Source organism: Anoplophora glabripennis, unplaced genomic scaffold, assembly GCF_000390285.2.
Source record: "Anoplophora glabripennis isolate ALB-LARVAE unplaced genomic scaffold, Agla_2.0 scaffold585, whole genome shotgun sequence".
NCBI lineage: Eukaryota > Metazoa > Arthropoda > Insecta > Coleoptera > Cerambycidae > Anoplophora > Anoplophora glabripennis.
In genome coordinates, this window is record NW_019416661.1 from 283,807 (window position 1) to 310,642 (window position 26,836).

A 26,836-nucleotide genomic window follows, 5' to 3' on the forward strand; every position below is an offset into this window, starting at 1 on the left:
ATTTAAAATTTAAAATTTCTCTTTCTTCAGTGAGATAAAAAATATTCAATTAAATAAAAAAAATGTTTCTCTTTTAGTAACAATCTTGCTAGAAATATAATATGCAAATAGGTGCAGTCATAGCAAAAAAAATGTTCACACCTTAAAACTGCAAAAGGTTTCAAGCTTGAGGAATCATAAGCAAATTACTTAGGTTGAAAACTTTTATTGTTGACAACTCACAGACCACCTAGACTGGCCGTATCTAATTCCAATGCACGGGTACCAGTGAATGCAAAATCCGGGGAAGTGGAGTGTGGAAGGCAATCTGATCGCGCGCATCTTTAAGCAGATCCGGATTAAGTAATATTTTTATTACATATTAAACATTATATTGCATCTTATGACATATATTCAATTTTAAGTTTGTAATTCAGAAAATAGTATATTTTAGTGTCATATTAAATAAAACTACAAAATAATTTAAATATATTTATCGTCCTCTAAATAATTAGTAATTTATTTAATATTTGCCTTTTCGTAGATTTTACCGAATTAAATAATTTGACTTCATGATTTATTCGTACATCGATATACTTTTCACATTCAGCCCATACAAGTTCTATTAAATGATTACAATTGTTAGGCAAATTGAAAATTGATGTTCATGCAAATTTTCAAATATGTTCACATTCAGAAAGTTTTTTAATACATGATAAACAATTTTATTTTTCTGTAACCTAGGTGTTCTGCTTTCATCATTATTAAAAAAATGTATTAATTTTTCTATTTCTTGGCATATTACTACGACATCTCGAGATGGATACCTCAAACAACCACTATCTTTAATAAAAACTAATGACTGTACGAATACTGTGTATTTGACATTAAACTATTTACACAGTCTTTACATTTTATTGGCTTTATTAGAGAACTTGTTATTACAAAACCACCAATATATACTATAATGTACTTGCTAATTATTTTTTTTGTCACAAAACTGATTTTTTCTAATCACATTTTGTCAACTCTCCGTTTCCAGGGTCGTGAACATGAATTTGAAATTAGTTTTGTTTGTGATTTTTTCAATTGAAAAAAATATTTTATTAATTTTCAGATATCTCGAAATGACAGGAATTGGTCAAATTTCATAAAAACTTGTGACTCACATAAAGTAAATAATTACTAAAAATATTTTACAGTAATTCATTCATTATTTTATAATAACAATATCACGTTAATCACTACACTATGTGGGCGAACAAAATTATAAAGCTAACCCTGGAGACTTGTAACGTCAACCGAAAAATGGCATACATATTTACATTTTATATATTCCTTTTTTTTTTACTTACGTAAAGAAGGAAACTTTTCGCTTATCTTCACCAACTCGATCACTTGTATTTATACAACGTTTTACAATACACTTGCCCATGATAAAACGTCTAATTATCGAAATCACAGCAATGCGTACACATCAAATGCTAGGACACGACTGAGCGCTGGGCACCAAATCAGGCACCGAAGTATTTTCACCAAAGTCGCTCTATAAGCCAGTCTAGGTGGTCTGTGTTGACAACTGTACTATATGAGTAACCTTGAAAATGAGAATGTACATTAATTATTAGTTGTTTTTAGTAACGTTATAATCTTGTTACATACATACTTTAAATCCAAGGATTTGATTGACTTTAAAGATAAATAATCTTTTTATTTGACAACCACAAGTTCCTGTAAGAGAAGTTATAATAATAACTGTCATCTCAAAATTCTTGCAGTATTTATCTCTTAAATATTTTTATATATTTTCATGAAGTTTTACAACATCTTCAGGTTTCAAAAGCTACATCATCTATTAAATTCAGTTAGTTTAAAATTAATGTAGCTTTATTATCATTTTTAATGAGAATTCTAAATGCATATAAGGGCATATTTATATAGAGGGTGATTACAGCAATTAAAAAAAAATCAGAGAAAGATAAATTATCAAAAATATTGCATTTATTAAGTCCATAGTCCATATCCAATATTAAGAGTTTAAAATTTACAGGTTGTTGAAGTTAAAAAGAAAATAAAATTATTTTTGGCACTATCTCAGAGCTGAGTGAATGTTTTCTGTTTGTTGTTTGGACACACAATAAAGGCATTAAACTACACTTTCTGAAAAAAGTTTACTATTAAAAAATATTTAGTGGTGGAGATATGGAAGATTTCTAATCTGTTAGTCCTTTGAACTTTTACCACTGAATACAATTTTAATCCTGTGCCAGATTCTCATGGGAGCGATTCGGAAAAATATATTTTTTTTTTTTTAGAACAAATAAAACGACAAAGAACGAACTAAACAGAAATAAGCTCCAACAGCTCCCACAATAACAATATAACCAAACAGCCCTATACTGAAATTCTAAACTTTAAGCTTCTAAAGCTACCTATCTATCCCTCGCATAGCAAATTACAAAAATAAATGTAAATGCTGAACCCCAAGATTCTAAACCCACCTATCCCACGCACAGTTACTGATATAAAATTTAAACATGAAATGTGCCAAACCAAAGATCAAAAAGAATTAAGTAATAAAGATAGATTAAAAATTTTCTGATTAAATATGTTTTCCCGTTTCCGTGACTTCATAACCTTTTTTTTGGCTCTTTTTAGCTTTTTAGATATCAACTGTAGAATACCCTACACCCCCCCCCCCAATCCATCATTTTCAAAAGTTCTTGTTTTCGTTATCAAAACATTTATTATCAATTTGGCTTAAAAGTCCAAAGTGACACATTTAAGATATTCTATAACTACTTATTTTCTTGTTGAGAATATTTAACCAACAACAATAAAGAATAAATTATAAAAAACAAATGGAATAACAGAAGTTTTGGGAAGATAAAGTAGTAAAATTGGTACAAAGGAAACCAAAAGCTGGGGGCTATTTTGCTAAAAGTAATAGATATATATGACCAGGTAAAAATCAGTCTTTGCCACAACTTTATTCTTTGTGTAGGCTGTTTTCATAATCATTGTACCTAATATCCACAAAGTAAAATTATTATACCTCAACATTCCATAATACATTGTTAAAAACTTGTATCGAATGATTTTAAAGTCTGATTCATTTTTTTTGCAGTGGATGTTTCCTTAATGATTGTTAAGCAGCCTGAACAACAACATAGGGCTAGATATCAAACAGAAGGCAGCAGGGGCGCCGTTAAAGACAGAGAAGGAAATGGTTTTCCTATCGTTCAACTTAGTGGTTACCATAAACCGACGACATTACAAGTAAACCTTACTATGACACATCGAGAGAGCGAGTGTTTTGATTTATTGATTTATTTTCAGGTATTTATAGGTACAGACATAGGTAAGGTATCCCCGCACATGTTCTATCAGGCGTGTAAAGTTAGCGGCAAAAACTCCACCCCTTGCCTCGAAAAGAAAATCGATGGGACTTGCGTAATAGAACTGCAACTGGACCCTTCTAAAGAGATGAGCGCTACGTGCGACTGCGTAGGAATACTAAAGGAGAGGAACGTAGATGTAGAACATCGGTTTCCCGACCAGTTAGGCAACAGGAGTAAAAAGAAATCCACAAGATGTCGGATGATCTTCAGAACCACCATCACCCTTGATAACGGCACACAGGAAACTCTACAAGCTTGTTCTCAACCCATCGTTTGCAGTAAGTTTTATTTAATAAATGACTGTTGGTGGTTAAACGGTGATTGGTTTTTGTAGCACAACCTCCTGGAGTACCGGAAATCTGCAAAAAATCCCTAACTTCGTGTCCTGCTAGCGGCGGCCTGGAGCTGTTCGTGCTTGGTAAAAATTTTCTCAAGGACACCAAGGTCTACTTTCAGCTGTTTGAGGAAGGGCATCTTTTGTGGGAGAAGGCTGTCGTTCCGGACAAGGAATATTTACAGCAGGTAAGTCGGGTAGTTGTAGTTTGCTACATGCGTAACACAAATCTAGAAAAAATTTAAATTACACAGAATACTGAATGGGCGGACCTATGGCTCAAAGTTGGTAGGAGAATTAATACATAACCTCAATCTATGAACACCCAAAAATACGGGACATTATTTTTTAAAAATATAGAACTTATTTTTTCGGGTTACAAATGTTAGTCACCTTTTCAGTGCTCTCCATTAATACTAATACACCAGTTCAAACGTTTTTTCCACTGCTCCAAACACCTTTCGTACTGGTCCTTTCCGATGCCTTGCTGCGCCACCTTTCTTTTAACCTCTGGAATGTCTGCAAAACTTTTCCCTTTCAGCTCCCTTTTCATCACCAAAAAAAAATCACAGGATGTCAAATCTGCTGAGTTTGGTGGGCGAGGAAGCGGTGTCATGTAGTTTTTCAGCAAAAAATCATGCACAGAGATGGCTGGGTGAGCTGGTGAAATTGATGGAAGAACCAGTCCCCACTCCGTCACAAATGGGGTCGTTTCAACCGAACATTCTCGTGCAACCTCTTCAAAACACTCTGGTAGAAGACTTGGTTCACTGTTTGACATACATGATGTACTCTGAGTGAACAATGCAATAAACGCCGAAAAGACATATCAATATTGTCTTCACGCCCAATTTGATTTGGCGTGCCTTTTTCGGGCGAGGGAATTTCATGGCCTTCCACTGCAACAACTGTTGCTTTGTCTCAGGGTACCCATAACACCGTGATTCATCCTCACTGATGAGGCACGAGTCGCTTTTGATCAGAAGTCAAGAAGTAGAGGATGAATTTCGCTGCAATTTGTCTCATTTGCAAATCTTCAGCTGAAATGTGTTGCACTGAGCTCCACAAGAAACCAGATAATTCAGCAAGATCAATAGTACCTTCTGTCCTTGTATGCGTGAATTTTTTCCACGTTTTCATCAGTTCTGGACGTGGAAGGCTGACCTGGGCGTTGAATGTCTTCGATCGCCATGTCACCGCCTTTGAATCGCGAATGCTACACATACACTTGAGATCTTTTCAAGGCATGTTGTTTATAAACTGTAGACAATATATCAACCACGTCCGATGCACATGCACTTTTACCGAGCAGATCGAATATCAACCATTTTAAAAAATCGAAGAGGTCAAAATAGTCATTTAACCATTCTTCGTCGCAAAATCACAACAGATTTAACGACAGAAATTACCACGACAGCTGCCTACTTAAATATTTCTTAGTTACAATCGTGCTAATTGTAATGTGATTAAAATAAACCAGGCTATCTGATATGTATTTTCGAATATTCAATTTTTGTCGCACCAAAAAGTTGTAGCAAAAAATAACTTAGGGGATGTTTATTTCAACCCCCTCCAAGGAGCAGAAATTTGTCTAAAATTTGACTTTGGTTTTCAAAATACACCCGTTATTCTATATTTCTTTGGAAAGTTTGAGAGGCTTTGTCTCCTAAGGGGTGAACATTTTACTAAGGTAATTTTTCTGCAAAACACGTTCTTTTTAGCTGTAGATTCGCCAGTACCATTTGTGTTACTTCTTTTGAAAACACCCTGTATATAACGAGATGATTAGATAATTCTAGATTTGTGGTGCATGGTGCGTAAAAAGGGTATGACACTGCCTACTAGCGGTACCATATCTCGTAATCTGCAACTGAGGTGACAACTACTCATCTTATACCGGGTGTCCCATTTTAATTGATACATGTAAATATCTCGTCAGAGAAGCCACCAATCGAAAAATGGCCTATGGCCGGAAAAGTTGTTTAGTTCATTGGGGGAAACCAGCTGGTTACCTAGGATTTGACCTTGGCATCACCTTGAAGATCAATTGAAGGTAAACTTCGGAATTTTAAATGGGACCCCCTATTTTTAACCTTGGAAATGGATTCAGCAGAAAATTTTACATCCGGATGTGATCATAACTTTGGCCTTGAGGTCAAGGTCAAGGTCACAACAAGTTTAAATGATTCATCACCCTCATTTACATCAAGGTACTCAATCATGACCCTCGATTCGTCCTTGACCTCCACTTTGTCAAGGTTATTTGAAGGTCGACTATAATAATTGTAGGAAAAAATAATGTTATGAACGAGTGAGGGGAGAATGATACAAATATCTTGCTACAACAAAGGTATAATTTCGCTTGAGAATTGAAAAAAGAGATATCTAGTACGTTACAAACAAAGTAAAACTGACTGATGGTGAATTGAGAAATTGAGAAATAATAAAAACATCACACTACTATTTGTGAGCCACTGAATTATGTTGTCGTTAAGTTAGTATTCTGGATTTAAATCTTCATCTGATCTTCAAATGATCTTTTTATTTGATCCCTTGCTTTGCAGCGTACTTGGATACAAATTTATCGTTTTCCCAAGATCTGATCTAAAGTGGAGGTCAAGGATGAATCGAAGGGTCCCATTTAAAATTCCGAAGTTGACCTTCAATTGATCTTCAAGGTGAGGTCAAGGTCAAATTGTAGGTAAGCTTCTGGTTTTTTCCCCAGTGAACTGAACAACTTTTACTTTAGGACATTTTTCGATTGGTGGCTTCTCTGACGAGATATGTATGTGTATAAATTAAAATGGGACACCCCGTATATGACCTTAATTGGAATAAAAAAAATGTGTAGAACAGAGCTTTAGAAAAAGCTTATTATTAATGTCGTATTCTTCAAAAAGTTTCTCTTTGTTTCAGACACATTTCGTATGTGTAATACCACCTTATCGCACACCCGACATAACCGAACCGGTATCGGTGAGGTTATGTGTGGTATCGAGCGGTAAAACAAGTGAACCCCATCAGTTTGTATATACGCCCGTTAACGGGGCTATGCCCAGTGGTAAGCTAATGATTTTTGTACTTCTAACATTTCAAAAAATGATTGACTTAATGTCGTTGTTTTGACATTTCATTAGATGAAAAAAAAATAAAAATTGTGACATGCATTTTGATGCCTATACGCCGCGGTCGAAATTATAGAGCGTGACTCATCGCTAGCTTTTGGACTAGTAAGGGGGATGAAGCGTGCCCGGAACGAAAATCCATTGGCCTGTCTGGGTAAAAGGTAACAATAGAAAATATTGAAAAAAGGTAATAAAACATAACATCTAATATTTTTTGCGGTTTGCTATAACCGGCACTTTGATCCATTTTAATTATTACAGCATTTTAAAACGTCCCAGTTGTGTTTTTTTAATTTATAAATTTATTATAGCCATGGAATTAGACCCCTCGTCTACGCTTATACTATGACGTTTCTCAGGACGGGTAAATCACGTGCGTTTACACCCACTAAAAAAGCATTTCCCTATTCCCTACCAAGTGCAAAAGACAAAGTTAGAATATAGATCGACTTTCAGTGTAACTCAGTCTATAGACGATTACAGATTCTATCAATGTGCGTAGCGAGTGGCACAAAGATAAATAATATTGAACCAGTGGCAGCTCGTGAAGGAGGACTCTTAGACTCTGCCCCCCCAGATATTTTCAAACTATAAACCTAAAATAATGTATTTATTCAAATCAATAAGAAATCTAAATAGCATGCATTCAATATCTCTTGGATGTTAGGTTGGTTGCATAAAGTGCATGTACTCCGTGAACGAAGCTAAGATTAATGCCATCTGCCATCTATGATCCTACCAAAGAGTTATGTTTGACCGCGCGCGCAATCCCCACTCCATCGCGGACTGTGAAATCTGAGCCCATCGTGCAAGCATATTTTTACATATGATTGGACAAATTGGCACGTGGAGGGGATAGGCGACGATAGGCTCGCACGCTTTGTTTTGGGACTCCATAAGGCAGTAACCTGTATCACTGAGGTGTGGTTATAAGTGTTTAGATTTTGCTTTAGCGCTTTTTAAGACATTATATTTTATAAGTTTAAGTTTAAAATGAGGGTTTGTGAAATAAAAAAACTTGTTATTAGTAATTTAAGTTTAGAGAAAAAAGACGAATTGAAAAATAACGGACGTCCAACGCCAGTGTTGAATTTAGTTCAGGTGCAGAGAGAGTGCAAAAGGCTTTTATTCGCAAATTTGATAAAATCATTTATGATAAGACCCTGTGGTTGTGTAGTTGTGACGAAACAAATAGATTTTTTTGTTTGTATGTTTATTGTTTGGAGGAGGTGAAGAAAACTGGGTGAAAACTGGAGTTTCTGACTTGAAACATTTACCGAACAAAATTAAGAAACAAAAATTCTCCTAAACACAAAAATAAGTTGGTGAGTTTTTTACTTTTAGGAAGAGTAAATATTGCTTCTTGTTTAAGTAGTGCTTATGCAGAACAAATAAATAGTCACAACGAAACAGTTAAGAAAAATCGATTGCTTCTTTCAAAAATTATAGATATCTTAAAACTATGTGGTACATGTAACCTTCCTCTTCGTGGACATAATAAAAAAAGTGACTCGGTAAACAAAGGGGTATTTTTAGAACTCATAGACTAGTGCAAAAATTGATCTCGTTTTAAATAAACATCTTAGTGATGCCCATGTTTTTAAAGGAACTTCAAAACTATACAGAATGAACTATTACAGTAATCTACATAATTATATCCTAACTGGGTTGGTTGATTGATTATCCACTTCAGCCCCCACATGGAATTTTACTTCTCGCATTGTATCTAAGTACATACTCCTTAAAATTTTTCGTCTGCGGCGCTAAGCGGGGAACTACCGCCCCCCACACCCCCACAGCTCTTATGATGTACGCCCTCTTTTCAAAATGCCCCCCCCCCCCACTGTATTGAACCGTTATAAAAATCATTTTATATTTTGTACGCATTATGGTAATAGTGTTTTTATATTATGTCTGAGTCACTCTCTATAATTTCGACCGCGATGTATAATACCATCTTTACAACAACAACATAATTTTATAAACTGTTCCTTGAAGGGAAGTAAGCTCTTTAAAAAGATTAAATACAACACGGTAGTATAGAAAAAAACAGGTGATCGTTGACTTTTTCCGTGTTGTTACTTGTTTTTAACATTTATTGTCTTGCTTTATGCAGTCAAGCACCAAAACAACAATAATAATTAAGTCAATCAGTGCTTATAGCATGTTACGCATGGAATTAATTGAATGAGCAAGTTAAGGAAGTTATTACAAAGTGTTTTTCTTAATTTCAGTTTATATAGAAGATAATGCCTATCTGTTACTGGTTGTATCGTTTTTACTAAAGTCGTATAAATTAAAATACAGAAGAACAGTACTTTTTTTTGTAATACTTTCCTAAGCGTATGAAGGTGAAAAATTACTATTCCTTTTAATAGGCATTACATTTTATCAGTAATCGAGACGAAACGGAAATAATTAATGGAATTATTTTTTGTGTTATAGTTGTTGTTGCTGGTGCTCTGAAGATTTTTCACCTTACATTTGTGAATTTTATAGGCGGCAAACGTGTACTAAAGTGTGGCTGTTAGAGTGAATGGGCATTTGAGGATGAAATGAAAGGATATGAACGCATGCTTTTTATGAGCCTGCGATAGTTGTACGGAAGGGCTTTGGATGACTGCAGTAGTACATCGTTTGCCCCAACGATTTCAGATTGGGCTATATTATCCCAGTTAGTCTTTGCTCTAAGTAAGTTTTTGTCACAGTTTAAATGGAAGCCGTAAGGTATTGAATTCGTGAAATAGATGTTTTGTGCAATAATTAATTGTACGAGGGAATAATGTAGCCCCCAAAATTTCCAGTGGCTTTGGAAGCAGACAAATATTTGATCTTTTGCATTTTTTTTGTCTTTATTTAGGAAGAATTCTTCATTACAACGAAAAAACATTGATAGAAAGTATGATTTTTTATTTATGTATTTTATGTCTTTGAAATGTAACTTATACATTCATTTGAAATGTAAATTTATCAACTTGTGAAATGTATTTTATCCTCAGAATCTGACATGTAATTATTTTAAAAATATTTTTGTAAACATTACATATCAATATGTAATAATACCAAAGCCCAGTTATTTGTTTTTCATTTTGTACTGCAAAATATTTTGACCGGCGAAAAAATTAAGGATTCCTAAAATTACTACTTAAAAGGAATTAAATCTCTCAGTGTATCATGAACGCTATGTCAAAACACTTTGCAATCATTTCTGTGTCGAAAGACTATTGTTTCATGTATGAGCACCAAAGTTGTTACAAATTTCAATTGCGTTTGCTTTTCACTTTGTCTCGTACAGCATACAGGCTCTGTATACGCAGAGGGGCCGCCTGCCAACGTCTTCTCTCAGCCTGCGGGGCCTAACCTTCGTCCTCCGATGACGCGTCGTTCAGGTTCTAGTTTCACGGGTACTTAAAAAACACAAGATACATCATTTTACACACATTACACTACAACACATACACTATACCTACACACCTACACAATCACACAAACATTTTCCATCATTTTTCTGTGGTTAAAATTCACTTTCCATCACTGAATTCAATCAGAGGAGTTGCCGAGTTTGGTTAAAGTTGAGCTGCGCACGAATTTTAGCTTATCTGTACTTGCTTTGCAGTACTCGGTTTTAACCAAGCGAGGCGTCGTGAGAAAGACTGGAATGCAGAGGGTTGAATGAGATGATAGTGGCCATCTTTCATAAATCTCATTTTCATCGATTCAGTACTCAGTATAACACTTTTACATTGTTAGTACCCCGCATACGTTCGGATATCTGTCAATATAGTACATCCAATGGAAAATATTTGGAATAATTCTTGACTTCAATAGACATGGATACAAACTTAAAATTATATATGTGTGGAAATAAAATTGGAAGAAAATGAAAATAATAATGTTTGTAGCTGCATTGACATCTATATTTCTTATTTGTTACGATTAACGGAATAAACTTTTGTCCGTTTTTACCTCACATTGATAGGAACAAATAGTACTTTAATAGCACTGGAGTATTAGATCTTGAAAATTTTCCTTTATAGTCCCCAGTACAAGGATCTTAGGTTTCACTTTGAGTGCTTTCTTTGTGACGAGACCGACAAACTCTTCCTCTGTGAAAACTTTCGGCGCCGCCGCGTTTTTGAACGGCCAATTCCCAGAATTGTCGATATGACGTCATTATGTCTCTCGGTACATACAAGTTTGATTTTTTCAAAATTGTTTATTAAAAATATTTAAAACATTGTGGTCAACTTGTCCAACAAAAATCATGCTGCGTATGGGGTGTTCACCACCCCCAAAATGTCGATATGACGTCATTATTATGTCTCTCGGTACATACATGTCAGACAAAAATAACAATGATAGATAAATGGATTCTAAATGCAAATTTTGCATTTCTGACATCGAATTCGTAATCAGCGAAAACCCCCGTATACCAAATTCGACGTGAATGTGTTATTTTTATAAAATTTGATCGGCCACCTTGGATCTGCCATCTTGAATTTTGCAAAATAGACCTCGGATCCGTGATCAGCGACCCCAAAAATCCCCGTATACCAAATTTGGCACAAATGTTTTTTGAAAATTTGTTCGGCTATCTTTGATCCGCCATCCTGAATTTTGCAAAATTGACCTCGGAGCCGTGATCAGCGATCCCGAAAACCACCGTATACCAAATTCGACGCAAATGTGTTATTTTTTTAAAATTTGGTCAGCCACCTTGGATCTGCCATCTTGAATTTTGCAAAATTAACCTCGGATCCGTGATCAGCAATCTCGAAAATCCCCGTATACCAAATTTGGCACAAATGTTGTTTTTTGAAAATTTGTTCGGCTATCTTTGATCTGCCATACTGAATTTTGCAAAATTGACCTCGGACCCGTGATCAGCGACCCCGAAAACCCCCGTATACCAAATTTAGCGCGAATGGGTTATTTTTTGAAAATTTGGTCGGCCATCTTGGATCCGCCATCTTAAATTTTGCAAAATTGACCTCGGATTCGTGATCAGCGACCCCGAAAAACCCCGTATACCAAATTTGGCGCGAATCTGTTATTTTTTTTTAATATAGAAAAAACATTTTTTTGTATTTTTCCTAGCACTTTTTCGTGAATTTTTGCTATTTTTAACCTGTTTTTTGAGGTTAGGAAATTCCTGTGATAGCTCAATTCTGACACCAGATGCGTTATCAGGAGGCAAAAATACTACGGATAACATATGTCGCATCAAAAGTACAGACAACTTTATTTTTTGTGTGGCTGTGTAATCAGTCCGACAAGAAAATGAAAAAAAGTTGATCACGAAATGGCATACTTGTTTTCGTAAATATTCAGAAATATTGTTGAAACACTTACTTTATATATAATTTGTCATGTTACAAATTCACTTCTCACTACAGAGATCTCAGAAACGGTAAGAGATACGAAGTAGCTTAAATGGGGGCAAAGTTGCATAATCAGGGGACCAACATTATGCCTCTAAAAAATCGAGGCTAACATGATATGATTAGTTTACGAAATACTTGAAACAAAAACGGATTTCCAAAATTTCGTTTTCAGCCTTGTTTGAGGTGATATTGAAAAAAGAACACTTTCTCATTCTATGTTTCTTGAAGTATCGTACACCCCAAGTGTCGTTAGACCCTGTAAAACCCACCTAGACATTTTTAAACTATTACCCCATACGAAGCATGATTTTTGTCGGACAAGTTGACAAGAGAAGGCACTCACAAAGTTTGGCACTTGTATGTGCCAATGAACCCCAAGGTCCTTGTACTGGGTACTATTAGTGTATTTATAAATTCCATATCGATGCACAAAGTGGGCCAAATTCAGTTGAATCTGGAGGGTAAGTTTTATTGGAAAGTAGAAAACTACCAAAAATGCTGAATGTTTTTCTGAGATTCACTCTGTACTTCAAAAATGAAAAAAAATGCCGAGTTGCAGTTTGAGTCATTGTTTTTTTCTCTAAAAGAGGGATCAGGAGGCGTGCATCAGTTTCTTTCTGTCTCGCACTGTTTCCGAGGTAACCCCAAAACTCAATAAATTTGGCCCGCTCTTTACAACACACAATTTTTTAATTGAAAAATGCATGGAATTGTTGGAAGGCAAGTTGAATATAAAAAAATGTCTATGCCTTCAGCTAAAGCTAGAAGTATGTAATTTTTGTGTAATTAACTGTAAAAGTATGAGTACCGCAGCCATCAATGATATGAGTAATTTGAACTTTTTAAAGGTGTTGCAGGTACTATTTTACGCATAAAATATTTTGTACAAATTTTATATAATTATTTTTTCATATCCCTACTATTATTAATGTATAATTCTTACAAATTTGCAAATATAGATGTCGGTGATAAATTTACACATGAGATCATCATCATACCTTAATTGTTGGTGTCGGATTTACATTGTAATCATTTATAGCGGTCATAATAACTTCCTCTATATTGAATTTTGTCATTTTATTGATGACTACTAAAATTTGAATTAAAAACTTAAGAAGGTATTTAAACAAAGTTGTGTTGGGACTCAATAAAATTTGAGGTGAAAGTGAATTTTAGCTAATTTGGATTTTCCATTGAACATGTCATACACCCAAATCCAACCCACAAAACAAGCGTAAACTTGTTATCATTACACATTTATACCTTAATTTTAATTTGAATTAAATTTAGATTAATTTAAAATTCACTTTTCCTATGTAAACCTATAACTTATTTAAGCACATATTAAGTGATATTTTAAAAATAAGACAGCCTCCAACTTTCCAGGAAACAACCAATAACCCTCATTTTTAGGTACTGTGCATCTGAAGGGCAAGTTTTTTCTTTTACAGGGATACCAACTTCGAGGAATACCCTGATTTTCGACCTGTAATGTTCACGCATAGTGTGCTTGAGATGAATCTTCCTTTATGAATGAAATTAGTTGTTTTATTCCCGTTTGTCCCGCACATCCCAACTTTGATCCCCAAAGAATCCTCTCTACGACTTTGTTAAATTTATCATGAGGGACATCGGTGGTGGCAATTTTAAGTTAATTTCAGTTAAGCTTATGAATTATTATAACATAGTGAAGTGAAATCTTTCCCTTTATTATTTGCTGGACTAACTTCTGCAGATAGCAAACAAGATTTCATTTCATATTTTGACAATATAATAAAAGTATTTAGATGACATATATCGCCTCATCATCATTTTACACTAGGGTATTAACACCTCATTATCATCCTAATTCATTAATCGCTTAGTTTTAAGTGTTTACACTTTACTAAACTATTTCAGGCTACCTATTTAAAATTTGATGAATGTTGTAGTTAAACATTTTTTGGTGGTGGCTAAAATCGAAATCTAACACAAAAACGGACCATTTGGGTAGAGAGGTTTCTTGTTACTGAATGACTTTCCAAAAAAATATTTTAGCCTGAAGTATTTATTGATCATATTATTCTTTCATTTATCCCGAAAATCCTTTATTATAGGGTTAGTAAAGAGTGAGTCCGATGAGTGGATGGTCTGAATTTGCGACGAGTGCATCTGTGAGTGTTTTCGGAGCGTCAACATTGTGGGTCATGTCTATCAAGCCAGGGCACTCAAAATTATTTTAAAACATTAAAAACCAAGGAATTCTTCATTTTTCCGTTTATCAATCCAAATAATACGCTTTAAAAGTTATGTTTGGCTTGAGTGGCAAGTCCTCCCCCTTTTTCTTACAGTGGCTATGATGGCGGCTCTTAGTTTTAATATCCCACTGTACGTGAACCAGTAGCTAATATACATTTTTGTATTTTTCAGTTCACATCGATCCCTCACCACCGGCTCAACCGGCACAATTTTTTAAGGGTAACTTTTGGAACTCGGCTGGTGTAACCAAGCGGGACCAAGATTTAGACATGATGCCGCCACCCGAGTCCAGTTTGGTACCGATGGCTACCAGACGTCCTTCTTTAAGTTTACCCTCCACTAGCGAAATCCACAGTCCGCCTATACAGACATTAAAGCAGGAATATATTGATGAAAATAGTCAGGGATCGATTGCAGACCATGAAAGGTACAGACATTTATCTGAAAGTTCACTCGACGTGCATCATGGGGACTCTAATGTATCTATGATCAACGAAAATTCTATGGACATGATCCATCAGAATTCGTTGGGTCATATGAATGAGAATTCTAACATAAGTGTTGGCAATGAAGACAGTATAGACGTCATGGTTCGCAGGAACTCAATCGGCAGATGTGAGGACAGTGTCGATGCGATAATACGCAGAAATTCCATGAGCCGACCTATCTCTTCAGCTTGTGAAAGTTCTTTAGACTGTCCAGGTTCTAATATGTCTATTATAAACGAGAACAGTTCTTGTAGTACCCCGTTGCGCCGCAGCAATTCTGTTAACGAGAGGCAAAGCCTGTCGCAGCACATTCATTCCGCGAGTCTTCTGGCATCGAGTGGCAGCGCAACTGCTGTCGAAAAAGTAATAGACTTGAGAATGAAAATGCCGATGGCCACAGTTGCCGACCTTATTAACACGACAGCCCCATCTATGGCCGCTTTACACGGATTTGGAATGGAGCATACAAATGGACCTTTGCCTACACAAAGCGCACAGAGCGTTGAAAATTATCTCACCAAAATTGAATCGAAACCTTCACTACTTACAATCAGTAATTCAACGAATATGTTGATGAAGAGTGACTTGAATGAAAAACTTACACAGATGCTAAATGCAGAACAGAGTGTCTTTCAGGCACAGAAAGTCTTAAACTCGCAGATAATAACAGGTCAAAATTGCGGTATGTTATCCACGACCACTGAAAGTTTGTCACATTTAGGTGCAACAACAGCACTTACCGGCCCGGAACCCGTATATTTAAGCTCGTCTAGGCCATTCCTATCGAGCACGACTCAGAACGAGGCTATTAACATTGTCGCAAAATCCGAAGCAGCCGATATTGCTGAACAAACCTTGCCAGAACAGACAACTGCGATGTCATCATCTGTCATTACTACCATGGCTACATCACTCGAAAGAAGTGTGCCTACGCCAATTAACACGGAAAAATTAGATGCTTTGGTCAATTCAACGGTGGAGTCTCACCTAAGCCCTAGAAAAAATGACACAGCTCCGAAAGATGTCTTAATCACAAACAATATGCCTTTGGTGACAACAAACAGTAACCCTTCTGAGGTCATGATAGCTTCTCAGGATGTAATGCTTAACAGCCACTCAAATTTGTTGGTGCCTCCCACTATCAACACCAGAATGCCTTCCCCCGTCCTCGGGCAACAGGAGATCAGTAATTCTCACGCTGCTCCGAACCTTCCCGCTGAGGTTATTCTAAATTCGCAGATATCTCCCAGCCTTATGTGTCGCAGCACGAGCAGTCTTCAGCAAGACGCACTTTTGCCATCTCCTAATTTGAATATTTGCTCAACCACCAATTCGGTGGAATCGAGCCTGCTGCCATCACAACAAACCATCAACACATCTCAGACATCGGCGGAGAGTCTGAATTCCTTACATTCCCCCATTTCTGTCAATCTTGCAACCGAACCAGAAAAGGCGGTTATATTCAAAGCTGCAGTTGACTTCTTAGAAACCCAGAAGAAAATTTCTGAACTAGGGACCAATTCTGCAAAGTGTGACATCATGATGACTTCCAGAAGTCCTCACTCACTCAGTCAATTACAAGACAACCCAGGGAACAATTTCGTACAACCTCAATTCGCCGACACATGTACAAATTTAAACTCACCAGTGGCCCACAAGGAGCAAAAGTCTGAGTTTGTTATACCCATACCCGTAAAGGAAATCACCACGACGCAGAACGACAAGAAAAACGAGGACCGGATGATTCCGCAGTCGTTCACTTCTCTCACTGAAAACGAACTCATCAACTTGATAAATCCTAGTTGTTTTGACCAAGGTAATAACTCGTTTCAGTGAATGAATGCATTGTACATATTTCAGTTAGAAAGCATGAAGTAAAAACGTTTTTCGTTGTAGCAGTGACCTTATAGTTTATATCTGTTAGTTGATGTATATATGTTCCGTAATTAAAGTCATAATAGACACACATTGTTTTTATTTTTTGGTTTACTTACGAGCGAGGTGTGAGCCACATATTTACGTTAACATATAAACATTTCCGTAGGTAGCGTCTAGTTAAGAGGTGTGCTTCAGGTTGTATTTTGCTGTACGTTATATCCCTAAGGTACTATTTTAGCTTTTGCTTCTTTTGAAAATAGTTTGTGTTACAATTAATTACAGTGTAAAGTTTTTGCTATTCTCGTGTCATACGAGAGTTGTTTTTGTGGAATAAATTTGGTGATGAGGAAACTTTTTTACTGAAACACTTCGGTGTAGTTATATTCATTCAGGGATTGTCCTTCTATTTGCAATGTTGATGTATCTCTGATACTTCGGAAAGGAAAAGCAATCAAATGTAACTGAATACTGTGCCAGTCTATCGGGGTATAAAATAAAAAAAAAATAGTGTAAAAAACGAGAATCGATGAAAACAAATAAATCAAATATAATAGAAGATTGTGATCTATCAGGGTATAAAATAAAAAAAATGAGTAAAAAATGAGAAATAATGAAAACAAATAAATGTAATATGCGTTTTTCACTAAAAAAAAAATTTACCAAATTTGTTCCAGAAAATATTCTAAATTGTTTCATTAGTCTTAAAAAGGAATAATAATACATTTTACTTAGTTGAACATAGAACTTATTTCAGAAAAACAACTATTTTGTAACATGTTCATGTTCTTCAACAGAAAAACGTTATTTTGAAAAATTATCTTCGATACATTTATTTTCATTTAATTAACCTGATTCAATTTTCTAACATATTCTGCTCTTGAAACGTTATAGGTAATTTTTCAATAATTTTCACATAATGTTCATTGCATTGTACTTCTAATGAGAAAATAATGTAGACCAAGACACTGAAATTTTTTTGGGACGCACTATCAGAATTATTTTTTTTATTCGTAGTTGCTTTCTAGATGTACTTATCGAACCACTTAAAATGATCTAGTAGGTAATCCATAGCCTGCTGCAATTTTCTTTGGAAACGATTTTTGGAAAACTATTGGATACAAATAATTTATAATTGCAAGATTTTCATTTTCAGACATTTTCAGCACTTCATAAATTCTTAAACCGAAAAAGTCACTTGATAAAGAGTGACCACAAAAAACCTGTGATTTTTGCCTGTTTTTTCACAATTCGCAGGGAATTTAAAAAATACGTAAAAATATGTTTTTGGTCGCAAATTACTTGTAAAAGCTGAAATGAGCATAACTTTTAGTATTTTGAAAATTTTAAAAATTACCCCTACTTAGGGGTTGAAAAAATGCCAAAAATGAAGAATTTGAATATTACGAATTGATATAAAAACTATTAGCATGTGAATTATCTTAATATATATTTTTTTGGAATTTTTACAATTATTTCTGATATTCTCTATTTTTGGAGATGATTCCACCCCCTGAGCGCGCAATAAATCTTTCTTTGTATCAAGAATCATTCGACAGAAAAATTCACATGCTAATAGTTTTTATATTTATTGGTAATATTCAATTCTTCATTTTGGGTGCCTTTTCAACCCGTAAATAGGGAAGATTTTTAAAAATTTTCAAAAAACTAAAAGCTATGCTCATCTTATTTTTTTACAAGTAATTTGAGACCAAAAAACATATTTTTATCTATTTTCTTTAGTTCTCTGCGAATTGTGAAAAAACGGGCGATTTTTGCAGTCACTCTTTAAGACTAAGCCGGTTTAAAAAAAATTTCACAAAAAAATATACAGCAGGCCATAGATTATAAAATGAATCATCATAATTAGTTTGAAAAGTATGTCCCCAAAAACCACTATTTATAACAAAAATCATTCGACAACCAATTTACAGGGTATTCGAAAAGGAATATAGTGTTATTTTTTTAAAACCTGACAGGCCAACTTTTTTATTTAAAGTGATAGACTAGTACTTCCAAATGCAAAGTTGTAGGAAATAACTTGATTAAGAAACATTTACTAATAATTCTTTCCGGTGTTGCCAGATTTCTGCAGTAACTACTAAAACGATATTTTTTTAAATGGCAACACCGTATTTTTTTAACATAATTTGACAAACCTTCAAATTCTAAATAAAAAATGTTATGTCGCATTTCTTTTTTGGATTAGTTGTTTTAGAACAATCGGCAAAAACAACGAAAATAATCTGTAGTCGGCAGGAACTAAAAAAAGCTAACATTGGAAATTAAACAAAAATTGTGTTGTTTTAAAGGAGCCAACATTATTGTACTGTCATTGTGTTATTTGACAGCTGTTGTATTTGAATGTGTATAAAAAAATGTTTTAATTCAGTTGCTAAGATGAATCGGTTCCACAATCAATCCACAAGGGAAAGTAAAATTAATTTTTAATTCCAGGCAAGACATTCCTGATAAGCCTCTTCCAAATCCGGAGTTTTTAAAAAATAAAAATAACTAGTAAAACTAAAAACAACTGGAAGTGTGTGGCCAAGGATCTGCAAAAGGCTCTTATCATCTTAACAACTTAATTAAAACGTTATTTTTGTACACATTCAAATACAACAGCTGTCAAATACCACAATGACAGCACAATAATGATGGCTCCTTTCAAACAACACAATTTTTGTTTAATATCCAAAGCCTACTATTGCCATGTTAGCTTCTTTTAGTTCCTGCTGACTGCAGCAGGTACATAACATTTCTTATTTAGAATTTCAAGGTTTTTCAAATTATTTTATAAAAATATGGTGTTGCCATTTAAAAAAATATCGTTTTAGTAAACTACTGCAGAAATCTGGCAACACCGGGAAGAAATATTTGTAATTTTTTTTTAAGCAAGTTATTTCCTACAACTTTGCATTTGGAAGTACTAGTCTATCACTTCAAATAAAAAAGTTGTCCTATGTCAGGTTTTAAAAAAATAGCACTGTATATAAACGCTGTAATTTCAAAATACGGGCTGATAAATTTTCAAGAGAGAATGAATAAAAAATATTTCGCAACAAAGTGTACTATTCTGAGACTATTGCGTATTCCTTTTAAAACACTGTAACTCGAAAATTTAATAAACATTTCCGAGAAATGTATAGTTTCTTGTAGTCATTACATCTATGTTGATAATACTTCTGTTACTAACATTATTTTCTTTCGCATTAACGTCACGTGCTTGCAGTAGTTCGTAAATTTTAAAATTGTAGTGTATCGACCTGTCATCCTAATCCGATTATTTTTTTCAGTATAAATCATTGGTGGAGGCATCATGATCATGTTCCGTACTTATCTGTGTAAGATGTTTTTTATTTTGCATTTCTTAAGTGCAGTTTAAATTATCCTAAAGTGCTTTTCAATGTGCCGATGCAAAACTAAATTGCTGTTTTTGTATATATTAATGTGATTGTCTTATTAAATTAGTATTATCATTGCTCATTTGGCCCATTTGTTCACATTGGAAGTCATTATATTTTTATTTGACAAGTTTAGAGTTAAGTTTGCTCAATTTCAATTATAAATAGATGCTTTTATTTTAAATGAGACTTAAATTTTATTTATTTGATCTGTTATTGTAAAAAATAAAACTTTAACGATTGATTAGAGTTTTCAAATCTATTTGTTTTTGTTCCGATTTGGAATTTGGTGAAGTTTAATTTAAATATCTCAATGCAAGTAGTTAGGTCTCCCGAAAACAGAAAATAAATTTCACCACATTGTTTTCCATGAAAGCAACTGTATATTACTTATACTTGTAAATTGTTTGTAGTTTTAAAAATTTGTTGATTTGTTTTTAATTTAATTAAATCGTATTTGTTATAGAGTCACAGAAACAAGTATAAAAGATTAAATATTTGTATATTATATGTATAAAAAGATTTGTATGGATATTTAAATATTATCAAGTGTTTATATATTATTGTTAAAGGTGTATATTACAGAAAATATATATTGAATAAAAATCGCTCTTTCATTTCAAACCCATCCTTTAACTTTTTGTATTATCCTCATTATTAGGAATTTTATCAGATATGTAGTGGTACCTTTTTTTAATCAATTTCTGTATTAAATAAAATGATCAAAGTTTTCTGTGAAAAATAATAAATCAATTACAATTAAGTGTCAAAAATGACTTCCGACGATAATGTTTCAAAAAAAGTAAATCTAAAATCCAAAGCCGCACCTTTGCGAAGGTCTGTGTCTACAACTAGTCTTGGAATATTATATGCAAAACACTTAAATTTACGTGACACCAAATCTTACACAGGGGGCATGGAAGATGCAAAGAGTGTTAGTTCAGAAGAAAATGAAGTAAGTAATGATAATAAAATACATAATATAAAATAGTACTACTCTAAGGAGAATATAACCAAGTAGAGAAAATAAAGTTTTTATTATTTTCTTTACCTAATAATGTTCTTCAAAGCCCAATTTGCTGACAAATTTTCAAAAACTGTTGACAATAAATCAGTTTATTGAACATATTTAACTTTAAAATGGTACTGTACAAATACTTACTTTTATACGGAGCATTTTATAATGGGATGTCAAACATGATGTCCACTTTTGGAATGTAAATTTTACAGTAGGTAGGTAGGTACTAACATTTCAAAGTTGATTTTTCATAAACTACTAATATGAGAAAAATTTGGAATCCATCTATGCATCAATTGAAGACACGGAATACATGCTTAGAGAAATACAGAATAACATTGATCAAGAGAAGATCAATGATTGTTTTCTAGAACGAGCTGTCGATGTGACGCCCTGATAAGATGTTGATCGATTTTTGTTCCTCGTCACGATTAATAAAAGAGATAATGATATGAATCAAGATCATTTCAATTCAAGTAGAATCAGAAAAAAGTTCAATTCAAGTAGATATTCGCTACTTTAGCTCGTACCACCTAGTGTTAAAAAAAAATTTGATTTCTCTCTTGAACCTTGCATATGCTGAAAGGATATTTTAAGGAAAATTTGTATCTTAGTGCTGTTGCAAGAAAATCGACTTTAACTTTAAAAGTAAGCCCCATTGAGAAATGTTGAAACGATTAATAAAATTATATTAATTTTTTAAAGACGATTACAGAAGGTGATAATAAAATACTCCAAACTTCTATGTAACTGGTGAATTTTATATTACAAATTGATAAAAAAAGTTTCTATAAAAATGTGTTTGGAAAAATTTAAAAAAAAATCACATTTTTTTATATTATGTATCTTTTAAGAGGGCTCTATAGCAAATAGGCAACCAGTAATACATTTTTTATAGATTTTATTACACAATTTGTCTAAATAAGAATCAATGCACAAATAACATCCTTTACTCTATTCTAACGCAGATTTTATAAAATGGAGTTAGTTTGAAACTCAAAATTACTTTTTGTTGTGAAGGAAATTTGTAATTTGCCACTTTTGAACAAGCGGCGTCATAAATTACAAATTTCTTTATATCTAAAAGTTATTTGAGTTTCAAATTAAGTCCGTTTTAGAGAAAATCTGACTTAAAATGGGGGCAAGGATGTTATTTGTGCATTAATTCATATTTAGACAAACTGTAATAAAATCTATAAAAATGTATTGCTAGTTGCCTATTTGCTGTAGAGCCTCTTTTTTGAGTTATCATTTTTCTTTTACTTAAAATATGCCTACAACATACTAAAATAAATAAAAAAAACAATTTGATTACTCATAAAACAAAAAATATATAGGCACTGGAATTTTTTGCTAAGAATTACAATTTTAAATACTAATTTTGAAACTATATTTCTTTAATAAAAAAGGTTTTTAGGAATTGAAAAAATCTGTCTCATTATTAGAGCTGTTACAATCGGTCCGCTAGCCATTGGCGCCATCAGTCAGCCAGGCGGCTGCCTAGCTGTCGGTTTAGTCGCTGAATTCGAACTATTTCTTTTATGAATACGATAATTGTGTGTAATTATGTCGAGCGTAGTTAGTGCTAACAAACAACAAATAATTCATACTATACTGACTAAAAAAAAATAAATTTACAAAAAGTAGCCATAAAATTAGATTAGTTATGAATTTTTGAAGAAAATGCAGAATATTCCGGCTTTTCCGTATTTTCTCCGGTTCTAATCAACCGACCGAATCGCTCGACCTCTCATTTTCTTTGAAATTTAATTTCCTACAACTTTTCCATTTACGGAATTGAGATTGCTCTAGTAGTTTTGGTTTTATAAGCAAAAAACTAAACAAAAAAACGCGTTTTTTTTGCACTAGAATGTTAATACCAAATTAATTAATGAGAATTGTGTCGAAAACACATCAGAGCATATCTGATACAGGTGGTATTTTTGTCACACCGAAACTGGCCTACAGCGGATTAAAAAAAAAACACTGACTTAGAAAAGACTTGCATACTACAGGAATTAATAACACTGTTGCTACAATTTATTAGTTACATGCACGGTACATACTATTTTTCTGGGTTCCGGTTTTTTCATTCTGATATTCAATATTACCGTTATTACAGCTTACGATGCAATACGATCCAGTACATTTTCTGGCAATACCTAATGTCAGTTAAATGAACCCTAAAGCTTGTGTTAGAACTCATTTATTACTGACAACTTTCTAAAATAGTGACACGCAATCTGGCTATAATTAGCTAAAATATGTCAAATTTGTAATTTAAATTCAGTCAGTTGTCGCTGTTTTTGAGTTTTTATGGTGTGACTACTATTTTTTTTTATCGTAAAAAAACTAAAACTCAGTACATCCAAAATTGCAGGCAGGTCAGAAATCTGTTACGATTTAATTTACCCTTTTTATGCTGTATTTTGTGATTCCCATCAATATGCCTCATTTTAAAAATAATATTTGGAAAGTTTATTATTTTATTTTATATTTATTAAAAAAAAATTGCACAGATAATCATGTAACATAAAAATTCTTTGAATAGATGCAGGATCGTGAATGTACCGGTTTGTCGTGTACTGGTACTTTTTCATCCGGTATTGGACATAACCGGTACTTTTTCAAAAATACAAGACGATATGTTAGTACCGGTACCTTTTCAAGTATCATGCATGTCTAAATTATATCAGACAAGATGTTTCCATGTGTTAAACTTTCCCTTTGTTTATAGATCACACAGAACACCTATGAACGCTTCGCAGTTAAGCCAATTTCCAATGTTTGTGTATTTGATGGTTATCTTTTTTGTTGGAAATACTAACTGGAATTAAATATATATTTATCTAACTGTCAGAATATTCAATGGCGTTGAATTTCTAGGGCTCTTCCAGATTGTATTTCCAAGTATCTCCGCAATGGTTGGCAAATTTGTATCGCAAATCAGCAAATTTTTGCTCATAATTTGCAAAGTTATTGGTTCAAGTTGCACTAATCTATATCAATTTATATTTTTTTAATTTCAATATCTTGTACCCCGAAATTACCCTCGTTTCTGGGCACATGTTTATAGCATATTTTGTTATTGATTTGTAACATAAAATCCACCATTAATGTTTGATAGAGTATGTCATTAACACCCTGTATAATAAAAAGACCCTAATTTTGGGTGGAGATAATCTTATTACATCTCGAAAGTTATGTTCAATACAAAAAGATGTCAAGTAAATCTCATAATAATGTTCTCGTCCAGGTAAGAAATGACAAGATGGGAGAACTAATACACAGGGACAGGCCATCAGTCAAGAACGAAATTGAAACAAAGGATGCGATAACAAACGAAATACTCGTTATAAAAGACGAGATGTTACAATGTGGAGGAAAGAATTATACGCTCAACGAAATAGCTCACATCTGGAAGAAAGATTGCAGAATATGGCTATGGAAAAACTGTCCTGAATTGAAGAGGAATAAATCTGTGGGAGAGAAAATAAGACTGGGGCTTTTAAAACACAAAAAATAGTGAATTTAAAATAAATGTTTTTAAATTATTTGTAATTTATATTATTTTATATTGGTTTTTACTCGATAAACATTAAAGCTATACAGATCACGTGTCATTTTTAAGTATTATGTAATATTTAAATAAAGAACTGTGGAATAGTTACCTTTTTTTATTTAACAATCTATAAAAACACTCAACTACTATTGACAAGTTTCTACGAACTCTAAAGGCTGGTCTCCCAGAGCTCTGTCGCTCTCACCACATTCAAACCTTTTAAAATCCACAATCTCAATTTTGTTTTCTTCTAGGACTTCCTTTACGGTTAGCTCATCGGCAAGGAGATATTCCTGATGGATTAGGCAAGTCTCTTCATCTTTATTCTTTGCTGGTTCGTCATCTGATGAACCGATTTTCTTTGGATGCATTCCTACGATATGTTGGCAAATACCTAGAACAAGTATTGAAAATATTATGGTACATTAATATTGTAGTTAAGTATAATATACCTTTGCTGACGCTATTAACAGCTTCGCTTGGCTCCAACGGCCTATAAGCCAACAAGCCACCCAATCTGCCTATCATAACATTATCACTAGTAATTCCTGAGGGATGTGCATAACCTAAAAATAATATAAATTTAATTTATTAACAAATATACAAAGAAAGTTCCATACCAGAGAGATGAACACCATTTCCAGTTTTTAAACACATTGCTCTTTTTAGAACAGCATTTTCTCCAACCATACCAATCATTAAAGCTAGTTTGTCTGCTAGAGACTTCCCATCATTCGTTTTAAGGTTCTTCAACTGCTCTGCATCTAAACATATCTAAAAAATAATGAAAAATCAATATTTTTGGCTTAAATACATTTATAAACAAATGAATTTAGATAATACAATTAGGTACCTTTGTTATCATATCTTTCGATTTCTGGTGGTTCCTAACATAATCTAAGCACGTTTTAGCAGTCTCTTCCACCATCTTCTGAAATTCTTTATTCCTGGCCACAAAATCTGTTTCGCAATTTACTTCGACCAGCACTCCATCGTCATTATTCACCGAGACACCTATCAAGCCTTGTGTAGTATGTCGTCCTTCCAACTTTGTTGCCTTTGACCATCCCAGAGACTGTGCCTGTTGGTTCAGCCATGCTTCGGCTTGGCTAAGATCATTATTATGCATTTCCAAAGCTTTCTTACAGTTTGTGAATGTGTATCCTGTCTTTTTCCTTAGTGTGGCCAGTAGAGATTTCTCAGTAGCCGGGTTAACTGCGCCAGTGTGGAACAGCTTGACGACAGTTCTCGTGATAATCTGTTGGATAGTTATTAGGATCAATATAAAGCCAGCGACAGTAAAACTAAGGCTACTAAAACCATACAAATACATAATTTTAATGAAGTTTAAAAAAATACTTGAAAATTTACTTTGTCAGTAAAAAAAATCAATGACGGCTATATGGGTTTCCATGACAAACAAATAAGTTACAAGACAAATAACTGTCTTCTACTTCTAGTTGAAGTTGAAGTGTAATTTTAGATTTAAGAAGACATGGATAATTGAGTAATTCAATTAGTTAAGAGTAAGTACACCTACCATTTTTTCGGTATGTTTATTGTACGTAAAATTATTCAAATTTCCTAACCAAATTAACCTCAATTTGTTTGTCGAGCCTAAATGGAGAATAATTGTAGAATGACATAACATTTGACAGTGCCACCAAAACAGTTTTACAAAGCTCATGAAAACGCAGGTTCTCAAAAGTGTGTCCCAGTATAAAAAATTGGAAATTGTTTTTAGTAATGATTTTGAAACAAGAAACAAAAACAATAATTAAAATGGATTATTATTATTATTTTAAAATAAGGACTTCGGGTTTCAAATTTCAGGAAAATAGTTTTTTACCTTCACTTTTATAATAAGGATTTTTTTGACGACAATTCAAACTACATCTAACTTGGTAAGCTTGAGTTTTCTTGTGTTAGGAGTAGGGAGTTGGGTTGGAGTCGACTTGACAGATCTCTCAAAAATTCTTTGGATTTAAGAGTAGGTAACTATCCTGTGAGACAAAAGAATAAGACAAA

At 33.6% G+C, this 26,836-nt stretch overlaps 3 protein-coding genes across 6 annotated transcripts in view; 2 read left to right on the plus strand and 1 right to left on the minus strand.

Annotated features, from left to right (window-relative positions):
* The window catches only part of LOC108913166 (nuclear factor of activated T-cells 5), a 223,322-nt gene extending 202,759 nt beyond the window's left edge, over positions 1 to 20,563 (plus strand). For 3 of the 4 annotated variants that reach the window (XM_018718652.2, XM_018718655.1, XM_018718654.1), the window contains 5 exons: positions 3,107 to 3,258; positions 3,319 to 3,658; positions 3,715 to 3,902; positions 6,631 to 6,775; positions 14,633 to 16,915. In XM_018718652.2, coding sequence (XP_018574168.1) covers positions 3,107 to 3,258; positions 3,319 to 3,658; positions 3,715 to 3,902; positions 6,631 to 6,775; positions 14,633 to 16,785 — 2,978 coding nt within the window. In that variant the 3' untranslated portion in view covers positions 16,786 to 16,915. Of the gene's footprint in view, positions 1 to 3,106; positions 3,259 to 3,318; positions 3,659 to 3,714; positions 3,903 to 6,630; positions 6,776 to 14,632; positions 16,916 to 20,120 lie in introns of those variants that run through there. The other variant, XM_018718653.2, reaches the window with a different exon arrangement.
* A 437-nt stretch (positions 20,564 to 21,000) lies between these two features.
* On the plus strand, positions 21,001 to 24,772 carry LOC108913164. The gene is made up of 2 exons (XM_018718650.1): positions 21,001 to 21,183; positions 24,503 to 24,772. The coding sequence occupies exons 1-2, from the start codon at positions 21,001 to 21,003 to the stop codon at positions 24,770 to 24,772; spliced, it is 453 nt and encodes a 150-aa protein (XP_018574166.1).
* A 135-nt stretch (positions 24,773 to 24,907) lies between these two features.
* LOC108913165 (elongation factor Ts, mitochondrial) lies at positions 24,908 to 26,429 on the minus strand. The gene is made up of 5 exons (XM_018718651.1): positions 26,349 to 26,429; positions 25,662 to 26,066; positions 25,429 to 25,582; positions 25,261 to 25,374; positions 24,908 to 25,202 (listed from the first exon to the last, which is right to left on the minus strand). Exons 1-5 carry the CDS (start codon positions 26,349 to 26,351, stop codon positions 24,955 to 24,957), a joined length of 924 nt encoding a protein of 307 aa, XP_018574167.1. The 5' UTR covers positions 26,352 to 26,429; the 3' UTR covers positions 24,908 to 24,954.
* Between the last annotated feature and the right edge of the window lie 407 nt (positions 26,430 to 26,836).